Source organism: Choloepus didactylus, chromosome 17 (assembly GCF_015220235.1).
Source record: "Choloepus didactylus isolate mChoDid1 chromosome 17, mChoDid1.pri, whole genome shotgun sequence".
NCBI classification, from domain to species: Eukaryota; Metazoa; Chordata; class Mammalia; order Pilosa; family Megalonychidae; genus Choloepus; species Choloepus didactylus.
The window spans coordinates 36,317,371-36,339,559 of NC_051323.1; the positions used below are offsets into that span (position 1 = coordinate 36,317,371).

Below are 22,189 nucleotides of genomic sequence, written 5' to 3' on the forward strand. Positions count from 1 at the left end.
GTAATATACTATTAAGGCTTTTATCCATAATTTTATTAAAACTTAATAAATAACAGTATATAAGAACTCTTTGGCAATGAGAAGGGTGTGGGAAAGCTTTGTATATAAGAATGAAAACCTGTATGAAGGGGTTACTTTTTTCCTTTTTATTTGTTTAAGTTGAGTACACTTCTAATGGAAAGCATTCATTTAGAGGTTATGTTAAACTTAGTTTCTTTGTAATAGATAGGATTTTTAAATATTTTTACCATAAGCTTGATGTTCAGTTTGCATTTTTTACCAAGTTACACAAATTAATACTTTTCTAAATTCATTAGAATTATTTTCTCTAAATGTTATAATTTAAGTTATTCAGTAAATTAGATTAGAAAGCTGTTCATTTCCAGAATTTACTTGATGTTGTTCATTAGTGGGTTTTTAATAAAAACTTGATGAATGAGTGAATGAGACATTTGTAGTTTATAGTTTATGTATTTATATTAAAATACATTGAGTAATTCTAGAGAGGAATATTTAACATTCTTCTTTGAACTTCATAGTAGAGCCAAGTACTGAATTGTGGGCTCAAAAACAAACAAACAAACAACTAGAATGAATCAAGTTGAATGTCAAATGACAATGGTGAATAGGTCATCACTGATTCCCAACACTTTTTTGCTTACTGTGCACAATTTGAAGTAAAGGAAAAGGGAAGGTGGACTTACTCAAGAAGAGCCAATAAACTTGTTAAGTGTTTAAACAAACACATTGGAAAGAGAAGAAAATGATTAGATGGTGCAACATGAAATAAAGTGCCTGATATGTGTATTAAAAATTTAAGTTATTTAAAAAAACACCTCATTGATCTTGACTAAATCAAAAACAGTCATAAGGATGTATGCCTTTTATATTTAACAGAGTTGTGTGGTGATGGGATTAGGAGAGAAGTGTAAGGGAGGTCCTTGTCCTTGGTTTTATTGGGAGACAAGACAGTGGAACAATTATGAATGCTATTAAAATAGGTGATAAAGTTTTGTTTTAATCCAGTGCTCATTGAAAACCTATGAAAACATTTCACAGATGAGACAACTAAGTCACAGAGAGGTTAAGTTTCTTGACTAAAAGAGCAAATATATACCAACATAAAATATAATACATAGCAAACTCATATTCCACAGACTTTGGCAGTGGAAAATTAGGGAAGGAAGAGAATGATGGGGGCTGGGACCATTACGAAAAGCTTCACTCCTTGATGAGGTTTGCTGAAGGAACTGGAGTACAGAAGAAAATAGTGCACCTACTAAAAAAGGTGTTAAGCTTACTTGAAGCAGACGAGTCTTATATGAAAGCTTAGTTTGCTAAACAAAAGGGAGCCATTATAAGTTCTTGAGTAGAGACCTCACATGTTGAAAGTGATACTGTATTTTAGGAAACAAGTGTGGCAACATCATGAATAGTTAAATTGGTTTATGTGGGAGGGGAGGTGGCGCAGAAGAGTTTTTGATAACCAAAGACTAATTAAGACTTCTGTAATGCAGATAACGAAAAAATGAAAGTGTGGTAAATGGAGTTGGAAAGAATTCCAGTATATTTTCCAGAAAGTCCTGGAAGATTTGATGAATGATTAAATATGGAAGGGAAGGAATTAAAAGGCACTGGTAGTGCTTTTGAATCCTGGAGCCAGGAACTGGGAAGTTGAGAAGGGAAGCAGGTTTACAGTAATCATTTGGTTTGGGACAAACCAAATGATGAATACAAATAATTATCAAACCACAGCTGTTCGTCTATTTTGAAAAGGTAATACATTCACATAGTAAAATTGCAAAAATTAGTTAATAAGATCTTCCTACCCTGTACTCTGTCCATACAGTTACCCTTGCTAGAAGCCACTCACGTTATTAGTTTTTTGTGTGTATTTTCCCAGAAGTTTTATGCATATGTAAACAAATATGCACCTAATCATATATATATTCCCTTTATTGGTATAAATGCTAGCATATTACATACTATTCTGTGTCTTGCTTTTTTCATTTAGGCTTTGAAGTTATAGTAAAATAAATGGAAAGATCTTATAATGAACATCTGGGGCTAGAGATAGGATGAAAGTTATGGCCAAATGAATTCTAATTTGAGACTCTTCAAAATGCTTTTTTAGCTACAAGAGAGGAGTACATATAATTTGAGAAAAGATCAGGACTTAAGACTGAGCCTTTTTGAATGTCCACGTTTATTCATTCATCCATTGGATTTGTAAAGTGCGGTTGACAGTTTTGAACGGTTTTCAGTAAAGGAATGATATGATCCAAAATACTTAGTAAAATCATTCTGTAGAATTGGAGAAGAGCAATAAAATAAGTAAGGGAGAACTAGTTGGGAGATGCAGTGTAGTTTAAGTAAGAAATAATATTAGATTGGATTATAGTGATGGCATTTGTGATGGAAAATAGAATTGATAGGACATGCCTAATGGATTAGGTTTGGTCATCAGGAAGAATGAAGATCCATTCAGAGGAAGACTAAGCAATTGGAAAGAATAGAAAATCGGGAAAATGCACTGTCTTCCAAACCAAGGGAGAACAGAATTTAAGGAAAACGGAGCCAATCAGTCAGCTAATGGCCATTTCATATCCTCCAAGAGAAAGATTGAGAATATTCTAGGTTTTGGTTAGAGGAATGTCGCTGAGATGAGGGTAGATAGAGGTGCAAATGATCACATCTTTTTGTATTATCACTTAATTGGCAGAATAATCCAATAAATTTAGAATGTTGGGGTTCACCTAGAGAATTTGAAAAGAAAGCCAAAGTGTCATTGTGGGAAATGGACTGATGTGTGTACAAGAGAGGAAGAGATTTCTATAATTTTAAGTGCTGCATTAAAATGACAGCATAAATTGGTAATGAGTAGAGACTGCTCTGCACTTTGAATTGTAGCTCAGGTACAGGAGTAGAGGTGAATGATTAGGTTTGAAAAATTGGGCATGTTGGTGGATAGAGCAACATTCTGGATGGTGGTTTGAGACGGACTAAGGAGGAATCTTTGGGAATCAGATAGGAAGAGGTCTTTCTTATTTGCAGGAGTCTAGACAGATGCCTAGATAAATATAATGCCACAGGGAGAAGCTTGGGAAGCAAGTTAGTAAAACTTTGCATTCTTTTAGAATTGGTTCACGTTATTTCATATGTGTCATAGTAGCAGGACCATTTATGTGTTTTAGGAGTTGGGCAATCTTAGATTCTAGCTTTGTGATTTTAGAGTAAATTTTCTCTCTGAACCTTAGTTTCCTTGTATTTAAAATGGGATACTACCTACCTCATAGGACAGGTTAAAGTACAAAAAAATGCTTAGCACTGTACTTGGCACATGACAAGGTAAGAAAGAGAATATATTCATAATAATATAATAATATTGATGTAGATAGGATTTTCCCATTTTCCAATGAGAAAAGATCAAAGAGGTTAAATAATTTGCCCATGGTCACAGAAATAGTGGGCACTGGAACGGTGGTTAGTGCCCAGGTCCAAATTCCTGTCCAGCATTATTCCCATTCTACCATAATATATTACAGATTTGGGTGCTTGTAACAGGTGTCATCCTAAGTCTGTATTAGACTGTAAGTTTTATTATAGTATGTCTTTCTTTAAATTCCATCCCAGAAAGAGTTTAGGTCTAGGAAAGGAACTGCTAGAGGGTTAGGTGCTCTGTTATTTGTCTGGTTAATCTCACTCATTTTCAGACATAGTAACTGATTTTTTTAATTTTAATAATATATTTTATGTACCCCAGTAGATCCAAAATACTATCATTTCAGTATGTCATGAATATAAAAAGTATTAATCAGACATATCATATCTTTGAAATTCACTCTATTTTACTGGATTTTGTTTACAGCACATTTCAATCAGACTAGCCACATTTCAGATGCTCAATAGCCCCATGAATTGGATGGCATGGATCTAGAATAAACTGAGTTTAGGTCCTGGAGTGTTTTAAACCAGAAGAAATCAAATTACCTTGAATGGGCAAGTCTGTTTGCTTCTTTTTCTACTACAAATCTGAAACATTAGCTGGAGAGAAGGGAGTGATCAGTATTGGAAAATTTTAAAAACCATAGAGTTATTTTGCTTACTTATTTGATACTTCTGAATTATCACATAGAAAATGTGATCCTACGGCACACAGGTCTAATGTGTGTCTACCATAATTGGAGACACTGGATGGATCTGTGGGAATGCAAAGATATATAGGACACTAATTTGCTCATGTTGATAAAAGGCCCATAATATAATATTCTGTAAATATGCTGATATTTTAGTTTATTTCCACCTTTTATTTATTTTTTTAGTAAGCCCTTTGGAAAACTTCAGCTTTGTTTGTACTGAATTTAGTCAGTAGTTAGGGGCAAAGACATGGTTAACCTGGCAAATAGTAGGATCTCAAATATTGCGTGACTGAATGTTGTATCAATGAAGTGGATCAGTACCATTGGGAAAAATAAATGTTAATCCACTGGTTTATTAGATCCTTTTAATATGTCATAGATGCCTTAGTGAATATGATTTAAAAGCTGTGGCCCTTTCTCCAAAAAAGGCATTATGCACTAAGTTTTCTTTTTTCTTTTTCCTTTTTTTTTAAAAAAATTCAGTTTCATTGAGATAAATTCACATACCATACATTCATCCATGGTGTACAGTCAGCTGTTCACAGTATCATCTTATAGTTGTGCTTTCATCACCCCAGTCTATTTTTGAACATTTTCCTTATACCAGAAAGAATCAGAACACCCAAATCACACACACACACACACACACACACACACACACACACCCTCATCCCACTCTATTTTTCATTTAGGTTTTGTCCCATTTTTCTACTCATCCATCCATACACTGAATAAAGGGAGTGTGAGCCACAAGGTTTTCACAGTCACACTGTCCACCCCTGATAAGCTACATTGTTATACAATCGTCTTCAAGAGTCAGGGCTACTGAGTTGGAGTTTGGTGGTTTCAGGTATTTACTTCTAGCTATTCCAATATATTAAAACCTAAAAAGTGTTACTTATATAGTGTGTAGGAATGTCCAACAGAGTGACCTCTCGACTCTTCTTGAAATCTCTCAGCCACTGAAGCTTTATTTTGTTACATTTTGCATTTCCCTTTTGGTCAAGAAGATGTTCTCAATCCCGTGATTATGCACTAAGTTTTAAATACAGTTTTAAGATGGCATTTAGACCCTGGTTTAGGAACCCCTGATTTAAACAGTATTCTGTTCTGGAATGTATGTTTACATGTGAGTTTGACAACTATTCTAATAAAATTACTTTGTGAAAACCCAATTCGGTAAGAGCTAAAAGTTCTTGTGCTCATGCCTCACTCCCATTCTAGGTTCTGACAGAATTTTCTCATTGTTTCAAAGGACCAGACCAGATAAAACTGACTTGTTCTGTTGTGCCTGTAAACTCATTTTAAATCTGATTTCCATAGGGACACAGCGGTGATAAAATGTTGTGATTTTATAAGGAATCTTTTAAGCTTCTCTGGCTTTAAACGGAGGTATTAATAGTGTCCCAAAGAGATGAAACTGTATGCCATGCACAAATGGTCAAGAAATGTAGTACAAAGTACATGGCTGAAAACAGACCTGGCTATGAAAAATTAGTTTGACTGTAACTAGGCTTTTTTGGATATGGAGGAGACCTGCCATTTGACGCTTTTCATTTTTTCATTTTGTGCCAGCTCTGTGCTCTCTTCCCCTAGGAGCTTTTTACTCTGATCCTTGTAATAAACAGTTGTAAGCAGTGTTTCTTCTGGATATTTTGTTACTGAGATGGAGGTTGGGGTGGGGTATGTGTGAGAGGATGTGATGGGAATTGTCACCCTTTAGCTTAGCTATATAGAGCTTGGAAGGTCCCTCCTCTGATGGCATTTTCCCACCCCCTTTTAACCAACTAAAGATATACTAAAGTTGGTTTCTCGGATTTGATTTTAAAGTATTACCTGGGACTCTTTAAAAATCGGGGTTCTTAGGCCTCACTACAGGCCTGTCCCAAGGAGAGAGGCATGGAAATCTGTATTTTTACCCATCTCCCAAGGTCAGTCTTTGTGCTGAAAAGGGGTTCTGAATCTACTCCCATTTAGTTTCTGGGATTTTGTCTGGCATAGGGAAGAGTTCAGGTTAAGAATGGGAAGGAAAGAAATAGAAAAGAGTGATGAAAAGGGGGGTTCAGTTACTTAAATTCAGACTTCAGTGCTTACCTGTTGTTTTTCAGAAGGTGATTTGGAGAAAAAGTGTAGAGGGCCTTTTATGGTTGGATAAAGTGTTTTGGATTTCATTTTGTAGTACAAGTGATCTCCAAAATGGAATGCATAGTATGAAGCGTTGGAGTTTGAGAAGAAACCCATTTATGTATTTTATCAAAAGAAGAAAGGAATTGAGCTTTTCTGCTCTTTAATAAACAGTATGTCAGGTGGTCAAGTCAGAAATTTGCATGGTACTCTGAGGGAAGAGTGATGTGTCCATGAAAAGTACCCCCCACCCAACATGAATTTTTGTAGCCTATGTGTTTAGATAACTTGCTTATAGTTACTTTCCAGTTTAAACTAATCTGTCTTAAAATGGTCAAATGCCTTAAAAAGAATCATGTCTGTTGAAAACAATCATGTAAATGCACATGTGCAACAAGAAAATGGTCAAACTGACATTTACACTCCTTGTGTAATCTGTTGGACATGTGACAGAACCAAAAACAATGATATAATAGACCTGACAAGAAGTTGCCCCCTCTTAAAAACTTCCGAATTATTAGAAGGATGATTTTTAAATATGGCTTTATATCCACTGTCATTTATGGTACACGATGCCCTAAGTGGATATTGGGTCTTGAGATGCTAATTAATAATCGTATGGAGCCATTACTATTCATACATTTATTTTATCTTTATAAAAGCCTTTTTATTTCTATTTGAGTATGTTTCATAAAATATTACTGTATTTATAATATATTCCTATATATAATGCAATTGATTTTCACTGTTTGCAATTGTTCTGTAAAATTGCCGTGAGTACAGAATTAGTGAATATTGAACCATTGCTCCTAGGGGAAATACAGGGTTAGTTTCCTGAAAGCCTCTCTTCACAGCATTTCCATCACCTGATCAACACATGACCTTGTTTTTTGTGTGTTTCTGTTTAAAGACACTTAATATAGAGTTGAAAATGATAAAAAAATATATAGAAAGTTGATCATTGACTTTAAATTCATGGGCAACAGCAGTATAACTCATACCTGAATGACACTTTTCTAAAATATTTTCTTTGTAAGGCACATCACAATTTTCTTATGATTAGGAATACTAGACAGCTCTTCAACACTACACTTGGGGCCCTTCAGCATTACACTTGGGGACTGTTTTAGACAGGGAGATCACCAACAAAAGGCACAAAAATGCAAAAAATGTGACACTAAATATTCTATGAAAAGAACACTTGTTTAAAGGAGCTGAAGCAAGAAGGTGGTTTCATCTTATTTGACCTCCGTAGGGAATGTGTACATTGAGTGCTTCATTTTTCTTCACTTTGCACGTGTAAGTGAATGACAGACATTAAAGCACTACAAGTATTGACTTAAAAATAAATTGTGGTGAGTAGGCTTGTTTGCAGTTTGGAATCCGGGAATAATAAGGATCAGCTGTATATAGTAAAATGAGGTGGACAGCCAAAAGACATTTAAAGACTATTGTTTATGAAGCTGTTTTAAGGAAAGCTCTAGACTCTCCTAGGACTTTAACCAGAATAGCTGTTATTTCCTCTTTTATACATGGGGTTCTAATAAAACTTTGTAAAAAGTTCTGAGTTTTGTTTTTTTTTTTAATATTTGAACACCTCTTCTGTAAATGGTAAGGAGTCACTAAAGGCTTTTAAGCAAAGGAGTGACCTGATAAAATTTCAGAATGATTACTCTGGTCGTAAATTTCACTCTCAAGAAGCAAAGCCAGGAAGAAGGTAGAACATAGGTTTCCAGCTGCTGCTCTTACCAGATTACGCTGCAAATAGGAAGTATTAATCTGAATCCTGTATTAACTAAAGGGTGTTTTTTGTTTTTCATTTACTGGTTAGAACTAAAAAGTACTGAAATATTTTTAATTTTGAAAGTTTTTATTGATCTGGGGCTTGCTTTTAATTTTGTGTTTCTTAATATCAGGTCATAATATTTTTCTAAGTGCTAGTCCATGAACAACTGTTAAATATAAGATGTTTTACATTTTATAGATTATATTTTTGGTAATTAGGGTGTAAATTAAATTCATGTGCATTTTTTTGAGAATCAAAGTTTTAACCATACTGAATTTTAATTATGTGTGCTAAACAAAAAATCGTCCCTTTCACTTGAGTTTTTCTTAATGATTTTAGTGTTTAAATATTTGTGTGTGCTTGTTTTTTGTTTTCTTTTTTTTTTTTTTTGTTTAATTTTATTTTTTTTAAATTTTATTTTGAAATAATTTCAAACTTACAGGAACAGTTGCAAAACAATACAAACCCCATACACAGAACTCCAGCATAACCCAACCCCCCTCCCCCAATACCCTGATCCACCAACTTTAACATCCTGTCACACCACCATTTCTTTCTTTCCCTCCCTCCCTGTCATCCATCATCTATTGCTCTGTCTTCTGAACATATGAGAGCAAGCTGCACACATCCTTGAACAAACAATATAAGTCACATGTACATTTCCCACGAACAAGAATATTCTTTTATGCAATCCCATTAAGCGCAGCTAAGATGTTCAAGAAATTCAACATTGATACAAAGCTTACATGTTATATTTCCTTTTTTTTTTTTCTTATGTCCCATCTGTGTCCCTTTGAGCCTCCTCTCCTCCATCCTCAGATCCCATCAAGGATCATCCTTGGCATTTAATTGCCATCTATTTAGACTGTCTTTTCTTTTTTTTTTTTTTTTTTTTCAGTTGTGGAAACATATATACAGCCTAAATCTTCCTATTTCAACCCCTCCGTAGCATTCCATTAGTGGGATTAATCACATTTAGAATGTTGCAATGCCATCACCTTCCCACCATCCATTACTAGAAATTTCCCTTCACTCCAAACAGAAACCCTACACTCATTTCTTAACTCCCTATTGCCCCTTCCCCTACTTCTTGTAACCCATACTCTACTCTTCATCTCTATGGTCATATTCTCTGACACTTTCTTTGTGTTTACCGTGGGGCTTAAATTTAACCTCTTAAATCTATAACAATCTTGTTTTTCTTTGATACCAACTTAACTTCAATAGGACACATAAACTATGTTCCTATACTCCTCCTTCCCCTACCTTTATGTAGTTCTTGTCAAAAATCATGTATTTTACATTGAGTCCAAAACCACTGATTTATCATTACAGTTTATGTATTTTAGATCCTGTAGGAAGTAAATAGTGGAGTTACAAATCAAAACTATAGTAGTATTGGTATTTACATTTACCATGTGATCTTTACTGGAAATCTTTATTCATGTAGTTTCAGTCAATTGTTTAGTGTCCCTTCCTTTCAGCCTGCTCAGCTCCCTTTAGCATTTCTTATAGGGACTGATCTACTGATGATGAAGTCCCTCAGCTTTTGATTATCCGGGAATGTTTTCATCTCCCCCTCATTTTTACCCTCCAGGTGTTTGTGAATTCTCCAAGTCTCTGATGGTTATTGACTTCTGTTTGTATTCCATTGTGATCAGAGATTTTAAAATTTATTGAGGCTTCTTTTATGTCCCAGCATATGGTCCATTCTGGAGAAAGATCCATGATCACTAGAGAACAATGTGTGTCCCGGTGACCTGGGATATAATGTTCTATATATGTCTGTTAAATTTCTCTATATCTCTCTCTCCTTTCTTTGTTTCTCTGTCAGTAGGGCTCTCTTTAGTATCTGAAGTAGGACAGGTCTTTTATTAGCAAAATCTCTCAACATTTGTTTGTGAAAAATTTAAGCTCTCCCTCAAATTTGAAGGAGTGTTTTGCTGGATAAAGTATCCTTGGTTGGAAATTTTTCTCTCTCAGAATTTTAAATGTCATGCCACTGCCTTCTCACCTCCATGGTGGCCGCTGAGTAGTCACTACTTAGTCTTATGTTGTTTCCTTTGTATGTGGTGAATTGCTTTTCTCTGGCTGCTTTCAGAACTTGCTCCTTCTCTTAAGTATTTGACAGTCTCATCAGAATATGTCTTGGAGTGGGTTTATTTGGATTTATTCTATTTGGAGTTTGCTGGGCATTTATGCTTTGTATATTTATATTGTGTAGAAGGTTTGGGAAGTTTTCCCCAAGAATTTCTTTGAATACACTGTCTAGACCTTTACCCTTCTCTTGCCCTTCTGGGATACCAATGAATCTTAAATTTGGACATTTTATTTTATCTATCATATCACTGAGATCCATTTCTATTTTTTTTATTTTTTTCCCCATCCTTCGTTTTGTTCTTTCATTTTCCGTTCTGTGGTCCTCAAGGACGCTGAGTCATCGTTCACCTTCCTCTAATCTTGTATTACGAGTATCCAGAGTCTTTTTAATTTGGTCAACAGTTTCTTTTATTTCCATGAGATCTTCTGTTTTTTTATTTACTCTTGCAGTTTCTTCTTTGTGCTCTTCTAGGGTCTTCTTCATGTCCTTTATGTCCTGTGCCATGCTCTCGTTGTTTTAGTTCTTTGATTAATTGCGCCAAGTACTGTCTTTTCCGATCTTTTGATTTGGGTATTTGAGTTTGGGTTCTCCATATCGTCTAGTTTTATCATATGCTTTAAAATTTTCTGTTGTTTTTGGCCTCTTGGCATTTGCTTTACTTGATAGGGTTCTTTCAGATTATGAAAAATATCAGTCTCTAATTTGTCAGATCTACAGCTTGGTGGCTTACACTTTCTCTAACTAACCAGCAGATGGTGTCTGCGAGTCACCTATTTCCCTCAAGTCAGTTCTCCCCAGCTTTGTCTTTGTGGTGTGTGGGGGTCTGATTCTTGTGGGGTTCAGTTGGTGCACTAAGTTTAGGTGTGTTGTTGGTGCCGTCCGCCCTGAATGTGGGGCATTTGTCTGGGTGGTTAGGGAGGCAGGGCAGCTTTAATAATCAAACCTCCCAGGTGTTCCCGGAGATTTAAGGCTGTTGCAAGAATCTAAGCCTTCATTTCAGTCTTGCCACAGATTGTCTCTGCTGCTGACCCACAAGTTCCTTGGTATTGGCATAGGGTCCCTGGGATTTCCAAGTGGGTCCCCCTTCTCAGCCATGCTCTTCCAGGACCTCTGCTGAGGGAAGGTTATGCCACGTCACGAGTGCGTGCCAGCCCTCCAGGAAGCCCTGGGCCACCAAGCTGTGCAGGGGCATTTCCAGCCTGATGTAAAGATGGTTGAATGGGGCGTGTCAATTTCCCCCTTTTCACACAGCTCCGCCTTCCCAGCTCTGGGATACTTAGCTGTGGGTGCACTAAAGGCCACTGTCCACGGCTGATATTGTGGTGTGTGCACGGTGCTGTGGGAAACATTCCCCGTCACACTGGGTTTCTTGACGCGGCTCTGGGCTGTGGGTCCAGCCCCGGGCAGGAGTGTCCCCAGCCCGCCAGGGAGATGGCTGCAAGGGTGCAGTTTATTTCTCCTTTTGGCTCCCCTCTGCCCCCCTGGCCTGAGACAGTCATTCAGTGGGTGTGGGAAGGGCTGTCCTCCACGCCAGACACCAAGGCATTGGTACAGCCCCGCTCCTGCCGTGCTTCACTGCACAGTTCTCCCCATCGTATCCACAGCCACTTCAGGGTTTTTTTTTTTTTAAAAGAACTAGTCTGTCTCCAAACGCCAATCCGTGGTTTCCCCACACTGCAGCGCAGCCGCCAGACTTTCAACCGGATCACTCACCATTTCAGAATGCAGACTCCCGGTTTCACCAAATGCACGGTCTTTGTGGATTTAGCAGACCTTGTCCGGCTGGTGCATTGCTGGAACTGCTGGTGTTCTGGGTCACTTTCTGGTTTTTATCTAGTGTTTTTCACAGAGGTGTTTTTTTGCCCTATCTCACCTAGCCTCTATCTTAGGTTCCTCGGCACCTGTGCTTGTTTTTATATAAATCCAAACTCGGGTTGACAACCTTTTCCTAAAAGTGTAGCTCACCAGTTCCCCATTTGGTAGGAATATAATTGCGGATTCTAGGAAAGAGCGTACCTGAACCCTGGACTCTATACAACCCAAACTGCTGAACTGGGTACTGCTGATAGCAGTTGCAGTTAGAGTGAGTGGCTTCATTTCACTGGAAGTGGCCTTCCAGTTTTGATGTTTTTTTTTCTTTTTAAGAGGTTTAACCTTAACTTATTTTCAGCTTTAGCTAGCTTACTTGCAAGCAGTTGACAATCAGCTAAAAGGGAAGGATAGACGTAGATATTTAGGGAATGGAACTGACTTTGTACAAACAGGAAGTAGATGGTTGGAGTGGTTGGAATGTCTGCATTACAGTTTTGATCAAGGATGGCTCACCTTCCCATAAACATTATGTTGTAATATATGAGCCAGAGACTACTAATCTACTAAATTTTTTTGTTTTAGAAAATTCAATGTCATTTTTAGTACCAAAACAACTGTTGCATTACCAATATATTACCAAAGTTTCAGAGGATACCAAAGTATAGTTTTATGATGTCAATTGATTGTTTTATATTGCACTTATAGGAGGGCATTTGTCATTGCCTTGCTGTTTCCTGTTCTGTTGATTTTTATTTATACTTTGTAGTTATTTCATTTCTAGTGAGATGATGTAGGAATCTTTATTTTAAACAGGATACATTAATTGTTTGGTCAGAAGCTGAGAACTATGATCTGGCTTTAAGCTTTCAGGAAAAAGCTGGCTGTGATGAGATCTGGGAAAAAATTTGTCAGGTAAGGTTCTTTTAATAATATTTAATGAGTGTTTACATGGCATTCTTGAAATTGTTTCTTTTTACTTCAAGATACTTACGTATTAGAATGTGGAGAGGTGATGTTTTAGTGTGAGACTTTGGTAACCTAGCCTGGAAATTTCTTTTAAATTCTACAGTAAATTTCTTTTACTTAAAATTTTTAAAAATGTCAAGATCTTTAAACAAATCAAAAGAAGATTAAATAATCTTTTTAATAGTAACATTTATTAGGATATTCGGAATATTAATGGCAGGATACAAAAAATACATAAATTACCTTCTTTTAAATATAATATTGTATTATCTCTTTACGTAATATTTATGAATACTGTGTCCCAGTCACTAATGATCAAAAGTAGGTATGACTCCAGCTCAAAAGGATATAGGATATGTGGTAACTCTCAGGTAACTGAAATTTTTAAAAAATACACTGTTAAATTCTTCAACAGTTTTAGATAATACAGAAAATTTGAGCAGATAGTATAAAGAGAGCCCCCACCCCAGCACATAGGTTTCCCTATTACTTTTCTGTTCCAGGATCCAATTCAGGAAAACCACATTACATTTAGTAGTTGTGTCTCCTGAGGCTCCTGTTGGCTGTGACAGTTGGTAACTGGAATTTTAAATTACCCATGATGTTAATTTTATCTGCCATTTTCTACAAATGGGAGATCACTGTGTTTCAATGTTTTCCTTGTGCATTACTGTTTTATAGTCATTTTTCGCTGCTGTCATTTTCACTTATATCTGATTATATCAGCTTTTCTGTTTAATAATTCTAATCACTAAAAGTTCTCAAGGTAGTTTTATGGATCTGACCATTTTATATATATATATATTTAACCAGAGATCTTTATTTCTTCATGCAGATTCAATCTGTTGTCCTTTCAACTTACAGAACTCTCTTTAGGTCCAGTCTGGTAGTGTTAAACTCCGTCAGCTTTTGTTTATCTGGAAATGTCTTAATAGCTCCCTCTTTTTTTTTTTTTTTTGGTTAAATTCAGTTTTATTGAGATATTCACATACCATACAATCATCTATGGTATACCATCATATAGTCTTGCTTTTATTACCCCAATCTATTTTTGAACATTTTCTTACACCAGAAAGAATCAGAATAAAAAATAAAAGTAAAGAAGAACACCCAAATCACCCCCCCATCCCACCCTATTTTTCATTTAGTTTTTGTCCCCATTTTTCTACTCATCCATCCATACACTGGATAAAGGGAGTATGATCCACAAAGTTTTCACAATCACACTGTCACCCCTTGTAATCTACATTGTTACACAGTCATCTTCAAGAGTCAAGGCTACCGGGCTGGAGTTTGATAGTTTCAGGTATTTACTTCTAGCTATTCCAATACATTAAAACCTAGGAAGTGTTATCTATATAGTGTGTAAGAATGTCCATCAGAGTGACCTCGACTCCATTTGAAATCTCTCAGCCACTGAAACTTTATTTTGTTTCATTTTGCATCCCCCTTTTGGTCAGGAAGAAGTTCTCAGTCCCATGGTGTCAGGTCCAGATTTATCCCCAGGAGTCATATCCTGTGTTGCCAGGGAGATTTACACCCCTGGGAGTCAGATCCCCGCGTAGAGGGGAGGGCAATGAGTTCACCTGCAGAGTTGGCTTAGATAGAGAGGGAGGGCCACATGTGAGCAACAAAGAGGTACTCAGGTGGAGACTCTTAGGCACAATTATAAGCAGGTTTCATGCTACTGTTTTTATGATTCTTTTCTTATATTGTTTCCTCTACCCTCTCCCCCCAGGAAATGTCCCCTTCTCTGAATTCCCATAGCATTTTATTTGATCTTCTCTTATGCATTGTTGCATATACTTTCTCTTATGTTTGTGTGTCAATTTCCCTAAACTCAGCTACTCTATATGTTTGTTTACTTGAGAGCTTTTTTTTAAATTTTTTTTTTTTTTCCGGGTAGATTTGGAAATTAGTGGAACTTTTTCTCCTCAGGATATTTGTATACTCCTGTGTTAGGAATTAGAAAAATTGATGAAGAGTAAAGTTGTAAACTTTTTTGTTGTTGAATACAGTAATTCATTATGAAAAAACTTACATTTGCCTTGCTTCTCTTGAGTTGTCACCTGAATTATAAAATATTTCTCAGTATAATGTGATTTTTATCTACGTCGTAGAACGTGGAGACTTTAATTTCGGATGTTAAATGAGTGCCAAATGGTTTTTTAAAGATGAATTTCAAAAGTTATTTGAGGAAAATCTTACTTTCTTACTGTTGAATATACAGAGTGGGATTTTAGTTTTCTTTGAACTCAGTAATGCCCTTATAAAGCCATTGGTGTGATAGGTTGCTTTAAGAGTCACACTTATTAATGGTTTTGAAAGCAAGCAGAAGAATTAACTACGGCAAAATTCAAAATTACTAGATACAATGAAATATATCCACACATATAATATGTAATATAATATATACTATAACCACACACAGTTTGCCATCATATATGTACATAACATTAGCTAAAATACTCAGTTTATGAGGGATCAGAATCTCAATTTATAGGTTAGGAAATTTAGAGGTGAAAAGATCTGCAGACAGTAAGGTAGATTCAGATAATTGACTGTAAAGTTGGTGTATTTTCCCCACCAGACTTCATTTTTAATTAACAATGACTGTATTGATTCTTTACAAGGTATTTTTACTTAAGTTCAGTGATAAATGATTTGATTTACAGAATTTTGAATTCTCTTGTATTTTAAGGTAATCAGCTATGCTTGGGTATTCTTAGGTTCAAGGTAAGGATCCATCAGTGGAAGTCACACAGGATCTCATTGATGAATCAGAAGAAGAAAGATTTGAAGAAATGCCTGAAACCAGTCATCTGATTGACCTGCCTACATGTGAACTCAATAAACTTGAAGAGATTGCTGACTTAGTTACCTCAGTTCTCTCCTCACCTATCCGTAGGGAAAAGCTGGCTCTAGCCTTGGAAAATGAAGGCTATATTAAAAAACTACTGCAGCTGTTCCAAGCTTGTGAGAACCTAGAAAACACCGAAGGCTTACACCATTTGTATGAAATTATTAGAGGAATCTTATTCCTAAATAAAGCAACTCTGTTTGAGGTAATGTTTTCTGACGAGTGTATCATGGATGTCGTGGGATGTCTTGAATATGACCCTGCTTTGGCTCAACCAAAAAGGCATAGGGAATTCTTGACCAAAACTGCAAAGTTTAAGGAAGTTATACCAATAACAGACTCTGAACTAAGACAAAAAATACATCAGACTTATAGGGTCCAATACATTCAGGACATCATTTTACCTACGCCATCTGTTTTTGAAGAGAATTTTCTTTCTACTCTTACTTCTTTCATTTTCTTCAACAAAGTTGAGATAGTCAGCATGTTGCAGGTAAGTAAACTTAAGGTGTTCTTAAAAATTCTGTTTTGAGATCTTTAGTTCCTTTAATAGGTCCAGCTGGTGTTCATGCTCTCTTAAATTTTCTTGAAAGATTTCTTTTGTTTACTTAAATGTACTACCAAGCACAGAACCAGAATATTATCTTGTGGTTTTATGAAGGAGTATCATTTTGTAATATGTCGTTTGGATTTTTAAGTGTTCTGTGCTGCAGCTCTTTTAAAAAATATATTTTTTTCCATTTCATGAGACCCAGATACTGGGATGCGGTGGGTATGAGTGTGTGTGTGTGTGTGCTTAAGGCTTTCCAGAAAGTTCAGTTGTGCAGTCAGGATTGGGATAACACTCAATCAGGGAATGATAATTAGTTACGTTATTTGCTATGTGAAGCTGAGCAACCCAATTCAGGCGTCTCCTTGAGTTGTAAAATAGGAGTTTATACCATCTTTATTATCTTAATTCATTACACCCTAACTGTAAAGTGAGCATTTGAGGATCTCCCTTTTCCAGCTGCATGTCGGTGTGAGACTGCATTTTCTTCATATTCTCCAACCAAAACAACCTGTCACAACAGATTGAACACAGAAGATGTAAGAATCAAGCTGTCTTCTGTTAAGCGAAGCATTAAAGAGATGGGCTAAAATGTAAAATAGGGCCACTCTTACATTTTTAAAAATATTTGATACTATAGTTACTCATTAAAAATTTATTTATATAATTTTTTTTAATGAATTAGTGTTTTTAGATGTCTCAGTTTTAATTTCAACTCCAGTAAGTAAGTATTGTGAGACATTACCGACATAATAAAAGCTCTTTGGGGGTCAATTTTAAGAGTTTTAATGGGGTCTGAGACCAAAAAGTTGAGAATCTCTGACTTAGTACTTAACTATGAGATCCTATTTTATGACACTTCCAACCAACATTCACTCTTCTATTATTGGTAGTTTATTTTTTTTAATAGGATTTACTTACCTAGGTCATTCTAGCAATTTTTTTATTATTGGAAGTGCAGGGGACGTTAGGCCTACATATTAGGTTCCATTTCTGATATATTTTGTGATAGATTTTTATATGAAGGCTATACTTGAATTATGTGTAGCTTTAAAAAAAGAAAGTCCTCTTCATTTCTGGTCCATGAGATGCATTTTATTAAATACCCAGATATAGTGAACTATCCATTATTTAAATCATACTGAAGATCAACCTTTTACCTAGGGTTTACCAAATAGTACCTCACCTTGCCAGCACTGATGCTGAATTCTATTTTCTGCAGTGTGTGGGAAGGAAACTAATTAAGATCATAAATGGCCAGTGGCCTCTAAAAGCTCATTCTTAAAGCTCAACTTTGAAGTTTCCATGTAGAAATTTTTGGGCTAGTTACTCAGGTGTTGCCACACACCGTTCTAGCTGTTTAATATACATATCAATGACTTCTTAAATGAGTATTAATCTGCTGTTGCATGAATTATATAAGGCAAGTGAAAAGGGAAGAATTTTATGTAATTGAACCAAAGTTAAATACTGCAAAGGTATATATTGTAAATCTCAGCCTAAATTTCGTTGATTGAGAAATTATATGACAGCTCTTAGCATTGTCCCTGGCCCCTAGTATATATATACTCTAAAACATGTTGACCTCCTCTTAAGTATGATAAACCATGAAATTTGATTAACCTGAATTTTTTTTAGCAAATTATATCAAAATCTCTTGTGCTCAAAATTGAGAAATATACATTCACTATAGTTATTTTATTTGGTGGGGTGAGGAAACGTCAGCATGTAGGACACCTGTATTCTAAATCTATCTCTGTCACTAACAAGCTGTATAACCTCAAGTAAGTCCACTCTTCAGTCTCCTGAAATTTATAATTGGATTAGACAGTCTCTTAAAGCTTAGTCTGATTTTAAATTTCTGTGTTTACATGATTCTAAAAATAATGGGTTCTCCCCCCACCCCCGCCCGGTCATGTTTCTATTATTGCAAAGAAAAGGGTTTGATTCAAATATTTTAGAAGCAGCCCCTCTTTTCCCCTCAAGGTTTTGTTGCATGATGTTATTCAGAAAAGCAACCACACACAGTTTGACTTACATAATTATTTTATATTAAAACAAAAGCTCTTAAAACTATAAAAGAAAAATTTAAAATTATCTAATGAGACCAGTTTAAAACTTGAGAACCAAGGATTTAAAGGTGAAACATTCTAACCATATAATAACTTATAAGTTATCCATCAACTGCTTCCTTAATATGTACATTGAAACAGTGCATTTGTAACTTAAAGGATATCAAGAATAATGTTAGAAATCGGGGGAAAAATGTAAAAAATCAGAAAGCATTCTCCTGTTATCACACTTGATGTTGCCTTTAGCTATTTTATACAGTTCTAGCTGTCAACTCACAAGTATTAAATCTTGTTAAAAGAATTTAAATAGGAAATTACATTTATCAGCGAGTTGGAACATTTTTTTGTGAAAATATTCTGAAAAAGTTGAAAATCTTCAGACCTTGAAAAGGAGGAAGATTTGAATGGGAGAGATGTAGGAAAATGAATATTTATAAAAGGTGTGAATGGAGGTAAATGTATTTATTCACCAAAACCTAAAATAGTGAGACTAAAGGTATTTGGCAAAAATGATGTTTTTTTACATATGCACTTGAACTCCTTCAGTGGATATGTGGTTCAAACTACAATACACAAGGTCCAAAAGCAGTCAATGAAATAAGTAACAGGAAACATCATTCTGAGTCAGCTAATGAAAGGGTGTATCTTTCTCAGCGTTTTGTCTTTGAGAGGAACAGTTGTTTAGTTGGGAGTATGTCATCTATCCTCCATGATCATACCTAGTGGTTTTTATATACTACCTATTTTCAGAAAGGATTTAAGGAATTGATATCACTTCATAGATGATCCATAGTAAATAAAAAAGTACAGGTATTTGAGATGTACCCTTTACATGTTATGATTTGATTGTACTATCATCTACATAGATATTTTTACATTTATAGAACATACTACTTAAATTAATCAAAATTAGTGGAAATTGTATTTCATAAAAGTCAGTTTTGAGGATAACTGGAGCTTAAAATAACTAACAATTTTCTTTTAACAAGTTTTGATAGAAATCTAAAATGAATTTCGATATTTGTGTCAATTTTGCCCTTTGTAATTAAAAAATGTATTGTGGTTATATATATAACATAAAATTTGCCATTTTAACCATTTTTAAGGGTACAGTTCTGTAGCATTAATTACATTTACAGTGTTGTGCTGCCATCAGTACCATATTACCAAATTATCATCACCCCAAATAACTGTATCATATTCCCTTCTCTCCGCACCCGCTGCCCCGCCCCCCACTCCTGGTAACCACTAATCTACTCATGTCTATTAATTTGGTTATTCTAGGTATTTCATATACATGGAATCATAAAAATGTGGTCTTTTATGTCTGACTTATTTCACTTAGCATGTTTTCGAGGTTCATCTGTGTTGTTGCATGTATCAAAACTTCATTCCTTTTTATGGCTGAATACTATTATGTGTATCTATCACATTTTGTTTATCCATTAATCTGTTGATGGACACTCAGGTTGTTTCTACCTTTTGGCTATTGTGAATAATAACTGCTGTAAACATTGATGTACAAATATCTGTTTGAGTCTCTATTTTCATATTTTGGGGTATATCCCTACGAGCATAATTGCTGGGTCATTGGTAGTTCTATGTTTAACTTTTTGAGGAATCACCAAACTGTTTTCCACAACAGCTGCACCATTTTACATTCCCACCAGCAATGTATGAGGGTTCCATTTTCTCTACATTGTTCTCAAACCTTTTTATTTTCCTAATAGCCATTGTGGGGTGTGTGATTAGGTATCTCATTGTAGTTTTGACTTATATTTCCCTAATGGCTAATGGTATTGAACATTTTTTCATGTGCTTATTGGGCATTTGTATATATCTTTGGAGAAATATTTATTCAAGTCTTTTGCCTATTTTTAAATTGGGTAGTTTGTTTTTGTTATTTCCTTTGTAATTTAATAGTCCATGTGTATTGTATAAAATTAGAAAATTTAGATAAGCAAAAATGAAAATCATTCATAATCCGTCACCAAAAGATAACCATAATGAACATTTTGATCTGTATCCCTTCTAGTGTTCAGGCACACAAATTTATCTAAAAAATAAAATCTTAGCTATAGACTCTGCTGTATTTTTCTGCTTGTTCTTTTCAACAGTGCTTAAGGAAATTAACATTTATATATCTTAATATTTCATAGTCATCAGTGTAAAAAGCAATTATTGTAGTGTTTTGTCATTTCATTATATACATGGGACCATAGGAACATGTGAGGTTCTACTCCATATGGCTCTAGTTTATATTAGGTCTTGTATTTAAATAGCTTTTTGTAATCTTATCTGCTGCCAGGGTTCAGTCTCATTTATTGCTCTCCTTATGCCACCTCCTTGTTTTTCTAATCTGATATGGACTGGCAGTGAGATCTTCAAACTTGGAATTCTGTTTAAATTAAAAGTAAATAGACCTTGAGAGTGTGTGTAAGAGGTTCTCAAAGTTAATAAAAATCCATGGATGACTGTTACCATCTGTTCTTCTTTTTCCCCAAAGAGTTTTTTCTTGTTGAGGTTTTTGATTAAACGAGGTGTTAATGTATTTATAATTAAAATTAGAATTTTAGAACTCATGACGAAAATGCTATGGGGTTTTCAGCTACTTCTGTTAAAATTTGTGTAAATTACATAAAAGTGTGTAACTTTATATTTTTGTAAGTATTTCATAGTAATTTTTCTGTCATGCAGGAAGATGAAAAGTTTTTGTCTGAAGTTTTTGCACAGTTAACAGATGAGGCTACAGATGATGATAAACGGCGTGAATTGGTAAGTTATTCTTGAAATTCAATCCTTTAAAGAACATTTATTCTTTTGGTATGCACAGCTTTTAGTATTTAAATTGTTGACTTAAAAGAATTTTTTATAATTAATGAGTTAAATGATATGTATTTAAGTTGAACTGTAAAATGAATATTCTCACAAAGTTTCTAAAATTTATTGTTTTATATATTTTAGGGAACTCTAAGATATTCTGCTGAGATTATTTTTTCTCCCAGTAAGGGAATTTGCAAATCCCAAAATTGGATAAGTAGTTTGTTAGAACACAACTACAAATTCATACATTTTTATGGTTGTAGATATTCACATTATAGAGATACTTTTAATTGTTTAATAAGAGGTAAGGATACTTTTAATTGTTTAACTGATGACTGTGAGATATTAAGATAAATAAATGTTAATTTCCTTAAGCACTGTTTAAAAGAACAAGTGGAAAAATACAGTAGAGCCTGTACCTAATAAATGAATAAATGAATGACAGATAATTTGGTTCTTTAGAAATGTTTCTTGTTTTTACATGTGTTTATAAACACTTTTCTGAAATAGAAGCCATGCTTTGGGGAGAAAGAACAGTGGTTGCTGTTTACCAGCTAATTGCCATTTTTTCAACGTTATAATCAGATGTTTGGGATTTTAAGAAGTAATGAAATATTGCTCACTTAAAGTCATCCAAGTCATCCTTGGAGTAATTATTTATTAATAGCCTACTTAGCTTTCTCATTTATAAAATCAGTGTTTTAGGCTAGGGGATCTCTAATATATTTTCCAGGTCTTAATATTAAACCATGCTTTTGATGGCTCCCTGGAAAACTAGCCACAATTTATTACAGCATGGTTTCTACAAAAGTATGTACATTTTTGCAAGTTAATCATAAATTGGAGAATAACATATACGAAGCTACCGTCTGAGATCCCACATGCAGTGTATATACTATAATGTCTTTGAGTGAGAAATAATCCAAGATTTACTTAGAATGGGGTGTTAGTTTTTC

General features: G+C 34.9%; 1 protein-coding gene across 2 annotated transcripts in view; it reads left to right on the plus strand.

The window, feature by feature from the left end:
* PPP4R3B (protein phosphatase 4 regulatory subunit 3B) overlaps positions 1–22,189 on the plus strand; it is a 75,214-nt gene that overhangs the window by 3,959 nt on the left and 49,066 nt on the right. For both annotated transcript variants that reach the window (XM_037806472.1, XM_037806471.1), the window contains exons 3-5: positions 12,776–12,874; positions 15,658–16,281; positions 21,108–21,185. In XM_037806472.1, the coding sequence (XP_037662400.1) occupies positions 12,776–12,874; positions 15,658–16,281; positions 21,108–21,185 (801 nt within the window). The remainder of the gene's footprint in view (positions 1–12,775; positions 12,875–15,657; positions 16,282–21,107; positions 21,186–22,189) is intronic.